The sequence below is a fragment of the Portunus trituberculatus genome, chromosome 48 (assembly GCF_017591435.1).
Source record: "Portunus trituberculatus isolate SZX2019 chromosome 48, ASM1759143v1, whole genome shotgun sequence".
Taxonomy (NCBI): Eukaryota; Metazoa; Arthropoda; class Malacostraca; order Decapoda; family Portunidae; genus Portunus; species Portunus trituberculatus.
The window spans coordinates 17,261,670-17,272,252 of record NC_059302.1 but is presented as its reverse complement, the minus strand read 5'-3'; the positions used below and the strand labels follow the sequence as shown (position 1 = coordinate 17,272,252).

The following is a 10,583-nucleotide window of genomic DNA, read 5'->3' as shown; positions in this document are numbered from 1 at the left end:
GGTTGTGCATGGCCTTGTGTGGCAACGTGTGGCGGCGAGCACGAAGGCATGTCTGCAGTTTTTGCGGAGACTTTATGAACAAAGGGAGTTACATAAGGCATTCAGACACAGATACACGTGGAAAAGTAATCTGAACAACGTGATATATATATATATATATATATATATATATATATATATATATATATATATATATATATATATATATATATATATATATATATATATATATATAACTTTCTTTCTCCTACTTTTTTTCTTCTTCGTCTTCTCCCTTTTTTTGTTCTTTTTGTTGTTGTTGTTGTCCATCATCATCATCGCCATCTTCTTCTTCTTCTTCTTCTTCTTCTTCTTCTTCTTATGTTGCTTTGAATCTCTTTTGAAGCTAAATCTTCTTTTTCTTTTTCTTTTTTCACTTTTTCCGTCTTTTGTATTCTTTCTTCTGCATTTGTTACTAGTATTTTTTTTTTTCTTTCGTCTTTTGATGCATAAGCCTCTCTGAATAGCAAATTTATGTAATTGTGAGAGAATGTCATGGCTGTAACGGTAGTAGAAATCGTAGTAGTAGTAGTAGTAGTAGTAGAAGTAGTAGTTGGAGTAGAAGTGGTAGTTAGAGATACGCGTTGTGTGTGTGTGTGTGTGTGTGTGTGTGTGTGTGTGTGTAGATTGCACACACACACACACACACACACACACACACACACACACACACACACACACACACACACACACACACACACACACACACACACACACACTATTACCATTAATCAAAACGTAATCACTCATCCTTCAAAACACAGCTGAGTCACACGTTGCTTAGGTCTTGAGCATATCAACACATTTGATTCCTTCTGCTGCAAAAATGGGTGTGTGTTTTACCTGCGCTCGTGACAAGTAGATTAGCAGAATATTGTCTTTTAGGGACATAGTAAAAAACTACGCTATTCTCAGTTTCTTCGTGTTAAGGAGCTGCTAAGAGAAAGATAGGAAGACGGAGAGAAAGATGGCTAATTTGAGATTTTTTTTTTTTTTTTTTTATCATTCTTTCAAGTAGGCTGCCGGGACTGTTGTTTTGTGGGGTCATATTGAATACCACGCAATTTTTTGTAAGTTTTCCAAGTGTTAAAGAAGATGCTTAGGATAAGAAAGGGAGAGTGAGAAAGGTTTTCTAAATTTTCCTTTTTCACAAGTTAAAGGAACTTTAAAGGAAAAAAATGGAGTGGTTATCTTGAAAATCCTCCCTTGTTTTCTTTATTTTTACATGTTACAGAAACTGTTAAGTGAGAAAACAGCGAGAAGGAAAGAGTTTATTTTGAAGGCCTCTCTTGATATTTATATTTCTCATGTGTTGAAGAGATTGCTAAAAGGATGAAAAAAAATGGGTATAAGACTGTCTTGAAAACCCTCTTTTTTTCTTTTTATATGGTAAAATAGCTACTATGAAACTGGAAGTGAGGCAGGGGGAGGAGCTCTTTGGAAAATCCTCATTTTTTCATACTTACTTTGTATTTAAGAGATATGCCAAAGGGGTAGAGATGGAGGAGGGAGAGAATACCTAGACTGTGAGTTCCAGAGTTTAGCAGCAAAAGAAATGTAATACTGAAGACCCTGCCGGTAAACTCATGTATCAGTAATGTGGACACTCACAATATTCAAAGTGAAATGTACTTTTAAAAGCTGACTGCAGGATACCGTAAACAAGTATTGATTTTACGTATGATGCGTTGTTAGCTGATTGTGTCTTGTATCTTTTGCTAGTGAATGGCGTAAGGGGAGTTGGAGGACACATCAGGACCTCTAAAGGAACCAAATTGGCCCGTATGTTTGTAACTTTCCTACTTTCTTTTTTTCTTCTTTTTGATTGGGTGAGAATGGAGAGGGGAGACGCAGATAAGTGTTTTGACTCTTCCATTTTCTTTCGTTCTTTCTTCTTCTTCTTCTTCTTCTTCTTCTTCTTCTTCTTCTTCTTCTTCTTCTTCTTCTTCTTCTTCTTCTTCTTCTTCCCCTCCTCCTCCTCCTCCTCCTCCTCCTCCTCCTCCTCCTCCTCCTCCTCCTCCTCCTCCTCCTCCTCCTCCTCCTCCTTCTTTACTAACCAAACACCTATTCACTTAGAAGAATAAAAATATCAATCAATACGTAAACGAATCAATAAATTAAGAGTGATGCCAGTAACGAATGAGGACTTACCATGGTCTGAAATCTGCCAGTTTACCAGCACGGGGAGGACTTGTGGGTATGCGGTGAATGTGAGCAGCGGGAGTGCCTGGCGTGGTGGGTTCCGCCAGGCCTCAAGGACATTCTCTTAGCAGGCGAAGGATCTAAAGGTTCCTGCTCATTTTATCCTACATTTTTTACATAAAATATGTTGTTGCTTTTTCTTTTTCTGTTTGTCGCATTACTGGAAAAGACTTACGTTACTGTCTGAGTAAGAAACTTGTGTGTGTGCTTGTGTGTGTGTGTGAGTGTGTGTGTGTGTGTGTGTGTGTGTGTGTGTGTGTGTGTGTGTGTGTGTGTGTGTGCGTGTGTGTGTGTGTGTGGAACACGTATTGTTGGCGTGACAAGAGTGTACACACACACACACACACACACACACACACACACACACACACACACACACACACACACACACACACACATACACCCACCCACCCACCCACACACACACACACACACACACAAATAAGTTCCACTAAAGCAGCTTCCAGACTGTTCCCCACCACCATCACCATCTCCATCACAACCATCACTAGGACACAACAACACACCACACCAGCACCATTACGGTTTTATCACCAGCTGTGTGTTCTGCATTTTGTGATATTTATTTGCACTTTCACATATTATCTCTGCTTTGTATTGATACAGCTTTTCTTTACTTTTTGTCCTCGTCCGTTATCTTATCTTCGTTCTGTCTTTGTCCTCTTCTTTTCCCATTGCCTTGTCTTTGTCTTGTGTTCGTTCTGTCCTTGTCCTGTCTCCGTCTCTTTTTTTTTTCCTGTCCACGTCCTGTCCTTATCATGTCCTCGTTTTGTCCTTTTCCTTTTCCCGTCCCTTTTTTTCTGTGCTCGTCATGCCACCTTTCTCCATTCTAGTCTTATTTACATTTTTCTCTTTTCCTTTTTTTATGGATTTGCTTCTCTCTTGTTCTATTTACTTTGCTCTCTCTCTCTCTCTCTCTCTCTCTCTCTCTCTCTCTCTCTCTCTCTCTCTCTCTCTCTCTCTCTCTCTCTCTCTCTCTCTCTCTCTCTCTCTCACACACACACACACACACACACACACACACACACACACACACACACACACACACACACACACACACACACACGCTTCACTTAACACTCCAAAACATTCCCTAACCTCACCTCTATCCTCCACTTCCTCCACCATCACTACACAGGCCATGAGAAGTGCCCCTTCCACTTTGACATGGAGCTGGATCACAAGCCGCCCTCCAGGGAGGAGATGTTGCCTGAATTGGCCTCCAGTTACCGCTCCCTCCTGAAGAACCTGGGCGAAGACGTAGACCGCGAGGGCTTACTGAAGACACCCATGAGAGCTGCCAAGGCTATGCTCTTCTTCACCAAGGGATACGACCAAACCATTGAAGGTGAGGGTTGAAACTTACTACTACTAGTGTTCTTTTGTGTCTATTTCTTACATGTTGTTCGTGACCATTGAAGCTAGAGGAATGTTGAAAGTTGTTGGTGTTTCTTGTGCAAGACCTTTTTCTTTATTGTGTTTTTCTTGTGTTGTTGTTGTGTTGTAGTTGTTACTGTTGGTTGTGGTGTTAATAGTGTCATTCTTCTGGCTCGTTTTTCTTCATTGGTGTTGTAAATAGCGTATTTTAGTTATTTATCTACGTAGTTTCTTCTTCTTCTTCTTCTTCTTCTTCTTCTTCTTCTTCTTCTTCTTCTTCTTCTTCTTCTTCTTCTTCTTCTTCTTCTTCTCCTCCTCCTCCTCCTCCTCCTCCTCCTCCTCCTCCTCCTCCTCCTCCTCCTATTTAATGTACATTCATGAATCCGTGTTTTGTACAAACTGTTCGTCATGTTGGTGTCAGTATTGTGGTGTAAAGAGACTGTTATTATGCATTGATATTTTTCTCCATGCCTCGCTTAGAGGACACACACACACACACACACACACACCGCGTAGTGTAGTGGTTAGCACGCTCGACTCACAATCGAGAGGGCCGGGTTCGAGTCCCGGGAGCGGCGAGGCAAATGGGCAAGCCTCTTAATGTGTGGCCCCTATTCACCTAGCATTAAATAGGTACGGGATGTAACTCGAGGGGTTGTGGCCTCGCTTTCCCGGTGTGTGGAGTGTGTTGTGGTCTCAGTCCTACCCGAATATTGGTCCATGAGCTCTGAGCTCGCTCCGTGACGGGGAAGACTGGCTGGGTGACCAGCAGACGACCGAGGTGAATTACACACACACACACACACACACACACACACACACACACACACAGTGTTACTGATTCACAACATGCTTTTGACAAGCTGCTGAAAACTTTTATAAAGATTCCTGATGCGACACAGAATCCCTTGATTAATACACACACACAGAGGAAGCTATTCATGAATTATTCTCAGACAGACACGTACATATATGCATACCTATACAAGAATGATTAGAGGTTATGTGATTCCCTCTTAGTATCTTAGCACTCTGGTCTCCTCATGATACCACCATTATAAACATCATGGGACATCATGAAAAAAAAAAAGTGTTGCAAACTTCTGGAGACTGTTAGAATAGAAAATGTGGTACAGTCTTAGAAGCTAAGTAATCCATCACACTTCTCGCCACTCAATGTCCATCCTTCAATCTAAAATCCTTTGATCTAGACTAGTAAAAGAGAGAGAAAATTCGTAAACCACTTGAAATTTCGTTTAGATAAAAAATAGAGATGAAACAGTGTCTGAAGTTGAGCAATTCATCACTTTCTGTGCCACTGTTTGTTCTTCAATTTTAAATCCTTTGATCTTAAACTCACGAGGAAATAATCATAAATTTCGTGATACTTTTTTGGTGTTGAAAAGTCTTAGATTTTGTGTGATCCATCATACTCTCTGGCACAAAGTTTAATGTTTATCCTTTAATCTTAAATCCTCTGATCTTATGATCAAGATTAAGGAGGAGACTGTTAACTGATCAGACTTTGAGATTCAGAGAACATTTAAGAAGGTCGGAAAAAATATGACACACTAACCAACTTAACCAGGAGTGTACATCGAGAGTCAGATAGTTGGATGTTGAATCTTTTCCTTCTGTGTCTCTTCAAACGTAATGGACGTAGTGCACGTTTGAAGTATCATTACAAGACACGACTAATAGAAAACGGAGTGATTGAGTGGTTAAAATCTTTCAGTATCCTGTGTTTATAGCAAGTCAGATGGTGTGATGACTATATTATTGTTGTGTTTAGCCACGTAATGTGACTTAAGTTTTTCGATAAATTAATTTTCCTTTATATATATATATATATATATATATATATATATATATATATATATATATATATATATATATATATATATATATATATATATATATATATATATATATATATATATATATATATATATATATATATATATATATATAATTTCTTTTATTATTTATCCTTTTGTTTTACCCACGTAGTAACTTGAGGTGTGTCTTGTGAAGAATTACATCGATTTCTGCAGTCATTCTTAACAGGTTTCTTAATACCAAGTGCACACACACACACACACACACACACACACACGCCCGGTAGCTCAGTGGTTAGAGCGCTGGCTTCACAAGCCAGAGGACCGGGATTCGATTCCCCGGCCGGGTGGAGATATTTGGGTGTGTCTCCTTTCACGTGTAGCCCCTGTTCACCTAGCAGTGAGTAGGTATGGGATGTAAATCGAGGAGTTGTGACCTTGTTGTCCCGGTGTGTGGTGTGTGCCTGGTCTCAGGCCTATCCAAAGATCGGAAATAATGAGCTCTGAGCTCGCTCGGTAGGGTAACTTCTGGCTGTCTCGTCAGAGACTGCAGCAGATCAAACAGTGAAACACACACATACACACACACATACACACACCACTGCAGTAACAGCAACAGTGCACTCCAACATTTCTTGCCGGAGTCTCGTGTTTCCTGATGTTTACAAATGTGCTCTTCACTTTCTCTTCCTTTTTCTTGACCTCATCGACAGACGTGATGAACGACGCCGTGTTTAATGAGGACCACGATGACCTGGTGATCGTCAAGGACATCGAGATGTTCTCCGTCTGCGAACACCACTTGGTTCCTTTCTGGGGCAAGGTCTCTGTCGGTTACCTCCCCAATAAGAAGGTGCTCGGCCTCTCCAAAGTCGCAAGGTAAAGCAGCTAAGCCCCATAAATCCGTAGCATTATAGGAAAGGCCCTTAGCCAAGGCTTGTAAGACTCAAAGTCAAGATATAGACCAGTTACCAAACCCGGTAACCAAATCTCGTTGTTTTGATTGTTCCTCAACTTCCACAATCCCAATCCCAAAAAACTCATACGAACGCCGCAAAGTATTAAGGTTTTTCCTCCACACACTCCTCCAGCACAGGTTATTACTAACTAACAAATCATTTCTCCTGCAGGATCGTGGAGGTGTTCAGCCGACGACTCCAAGGTACAGTGGCCGAATGTTTACATTGTTGTCAGTCTCATACAATACCGCTATCGTTATTCACTTCCCAGATTCTAAATACTATTTTGTCCCCAATGACCACGTAAGCAGATATTAATGTGTGTGGTATAATGAGAGTTTTTGTATTTTTTGTGTTAGAATCCTGAAATGCAAGTTAACTTTATAATGCCTTTGAGAAAAAGCAAGGCTCGTCTGAGAACTTAAGACCATAAGTAATAGAAGCTACAAAAAGTGGTCGGGTCCACGCATGACAGTCTTTTTTTTATCCTGAAGTATTACTGAAGTTATGTTTGGCATCGTTCAGACCTCATCTAGACTATGGCTTGTATTCAGACACGTTTTGTGATTATCACGACTTTGTCAAAGGCCAAGTAAATAGTAAACCAAGTTCTTAATTACGTTCCCCTTGTTAATAATGAAAAATCTTGAGAATCTGTTACTAGAATCGTACAAACACTCTTAAAAATAAGTGTAATTACAACTATAGTCTTTTTCATGTAGTGAAGGTGCGGCACAGAAGTGTTTAAGAGTGTGGTTATAGACTATGGAATTCTGGTGCCCGTGTTGCAGGTAGGATGTAAGTCAAATAGAAAATTATTAAAAGATACTAGGGAAATGAAACAATCTTTACGAGATGAGATTTAAAGTTAGATATGCGTTTATTGAAGGAGAGAGCAGAGGACACACACACACACACACACACACACACACACACACACACACACACACACACACACACAGCCCGGTAGCTCAGTGGTTAGAGCGCTGGCTTCACAAGCCAAAGGACCGGGATTCGATTCCCCTGCCGGGTGGAGATATTTGGGTGTGTCTCCTTTCACATGTAGCCCCTGTTCACCTAGCAGTGAGTAGGTACGGGATGTAAATCGAGGAGTTGTGACCTTGTTGTCCCGGTGTGTGGTGTGTGCCTGGTCTCAGGCCTATCCGAAGATCGGAAATAATGAGCTCTGAGCTCGTTCCGTAGGGTAACGTCTGGCTGTCTCGTCAGAGATTGCAGCAGATCAAACAGTGAAACACACACAGTCACACAGTCACACACTCGAGTGCTTCTGAGATAAGTCACGAGATAGTGTAAGAATGTAAGAAAATGTGAAGGCGATGAGACCCGTGATTTCCTTGTTGACAGTGAGTGCCAGTGAGTAATGCAATAAAAATGAGGGTTTTGACAGTTGTGTTCTCCATTACAGTCCAGGAAAGGCTCACCAAACAGATCGCCCTGGCCGTGGTGGAGGCCATTCAGCCCACCGGCGTGGGTGTCGTTGTGGAGGGAACGTGAGTATTGCTGCCTATTGTATGTGTGTTTGTGTGTGTGTGTGTGTGTGTGTGTGTGTGTGTGTGTGTGTGTGTGTGTGTGTGCGTGTGTGTGTGTGTTATAATCTCTCTCTCTCTCTCTCTCTCTCTCTCTCTCTCTCTCTCTCTCTCTCTCTCTCTCTCTCTCTCTCTCTCTCTCTCTCTCTCTCTCTCACTGTCACCTCTATACCCGACAGACACATGTGTATGGTGATGCGCGGTGTGCAGAAGATCAACTCCAAGACGACCACTTCCACCATGCTTGGAGTGTTCCGAGACGACCCTAAGACCCGTGAGGAGTTTCTGAGCCTGGTGAAGTAGAGGCGCGTCTCTTTCTCTTGGGGCCGCTCTTGCGCAGGCAGGGTGGACCAGGCCAGCGCCCTTAGCTGCAAGAGACTAAGTCGAGCAGACCAGATAACCGAACAGACCCCGCTGACGACCACAGTACTACCACCTGAGGGAGGAGAGCGCGATGAGGCAGTAGCGCCGCGTGGGACGGAACAAGAGATATACAGGCTGGCGGCCAGCTTGTGAATTCCCGCGAGGTGCTACTGATTGATTCCTGACCCCCCCGCCCTCGTCCCATCTTTTACGAGAAGGCTCCTTCGCCTTCCGTTTTCATTTCTTATTAATTGATTAACTTTTTTTTTTATTGTGTAATACTATTATTAAAAAAAGAATTTTGTTTGACGTCTGCAAGTCTTGTCACAAGCTTACACACGTGCACGCTTCCACTTAGAAACACACACACACACACACACACACACACACACACACACACACACACACACACACACACACACACACACACACACACACACACACACACACACACACACACACACGTCACGTGCATATGTGTGATTACATTGATTTGATAGTTTTTAGGCATAAAGGCTTTCACATTTTGTGTCAGTCCTGGAAAAAACTAAGAAAAAGAAAAGAAAGAGATGACCTCAGCCCCGCCAGCACGTTTGTCTTCCTAATGTTGAGTCATTGCCGGAGCGACGAGGTCAAGAAATGACCCATCCGCGGCGCCCGTGGAAAGTCTTGGGAGGGGAGGCTACGCCAGTACGCTGAGGACTCAGCGCTGCGAGACTCCTTTACAACCTTACAAAAACGACCTGCCTCTATCACCACCATTCTGCGGGACGGCACCATCACCACTGTAGGGGCGTGGCAGTGCTGGCCAGCGAGGTAAGGGGGAAAAGTGGCGCCTCCTCCAGTGCTTCCCGGGGGCGCCCACCTAACGGCCAGCCTGCACCTCGGCCCATTTCTGGCAACACAGAACATGTCAACCATCAAGCTACTTGCGCCCTAACGGCGAGATTGGGCAGCGTGTGTGGTGGGCCACGGCGTTGTCTTCTCTCCCATGCCTGGTGGCGGGACACAGGCGGCGTCCAAATATGATGCTGCAGGGGATCATTTCATCAGTATTAAATCTAAAGGTTTGGTGAGCCACAGATGTTCCTCCTCCCTGAAACACGAAACGAGTACAACTGTGCTTCTCATTCACATGCAACGAGTCTTTCTTGCCTCAGTTGACCGCCACGCCAGCCACCCACCGCCTGCGACGTGCTGTGCCCGGGCGGGGTGCGGCAGGCCCTGTGTCGTGCTCTGCTGAGGCTCAGAGCAACTCTAAAGGTGCCTGATCATAGAATATCTATTGTCAACGTAGAGTAATAAGTGTTTCGATTTGACCTCAAAAAATATTGTTATAGGGTTGTTAGTCTGAGTGGTAACCGTAACTTAAAAATAAGAGACCTGGGAACAATTGTTTCATGATTTGTTTAATCAAATAAATGTATTTCTTAACTTGCTTATCTTGCTTGCCGTATGAATCTGCTCCTGACACCTGGCTGGTATCTGCGATTCTCAAATGATATGATAACCGATTACATTAAAGTGGTGTTGCTGCAACTCGGAAATTGGGGAATGTCTATGAAGTAATGCCATGAACGGTACAGTTGCTTCTGTCCTTGGTTAGTGAAAGACAACAGTGTGGCGGTCTCCCCGCCATAACAGCACCATCGCGCCAGTCATCACGTGTCTTGTCTTTTACAAAGTTGGGCAACGTACTGCGAGAAAAATTAAACTTTGACAGTAGATTCTTATATTACTGCAGAGGCTGTAACACACACCTGGCATTTTCTCCAAAAGACAGTGGCTGGTGTGTGCAGTGCTGCTGGTATATAGTCATGCCCCTCCACTAGCTAGGCCTACTAGAGGGAGAGAGGCATTCATCGTTGAAAGAAACCTCTTGTTTCATTCACCGGTTGTTACGGTCTTCTTTACCAATTGTTTCAGTCAAAAGGCCACAAGTTGTTCTACTTAGAGACATTATCAGTGCACTATTTTCTTATAGGTATACCCACAAAGCTTTGACTACAATATCTTCCCCCCTCCTCCACCCCGCCCTGCCTCCCTCCTCTCAACCTTTTATGACCTCAGCTACTCTCCCTTCATAATGCACTCCCTTGAAATGCAACGACAACACACACACACACACACACACACGCCCGGTAGCTCAGTGGTTAGAGCGCTGGCTTCACAAGCCAGAGGACCGGGGTTCGATTCCCCGGCCGGGTGGAGATATTTGGGTGTGTCTCCTTTCACGT

General features: G+C 43.2%; 1 protein-coding gene across 1 annotated transcript in view; it reads left to right on the top strand.

The window, feature by feature from the left end:
• Nucleotides 1-9,780, top strand: part of LOC123498676 (GTP cyclohydrolase 1-like) — a 17,841-nt gene extending 8,061 nt beyond the window's left edge. The window contains exons 3-7 of the mRNA XM_045246011.1: nt 3,401-3,610; nt 6,191-6,356; nt 6,608-6,639; nt 7,863-7,947; nt 8,163-9,780. Of these exons, the coding sequence (XP_045101946.1) occupies nt 3,401-3,610; nt 6,191-6,356; nt 6,608-6,639; nt 7,863-7,947; nt 8,163-8,286 (617 nt within the window). The 3' untranslated portion in view covers nt 8,287-9,780. The remainder of the gene's footprint in view (nt 1-3,400; nt 3,611-6,190; nt 6,357-6,607; nt 6,640-7,862; nt 7,948-8,162) is intronic.
• The last annotated feature ends 803 nt before the right edge of the window (nt 9,781-10,583 follow it).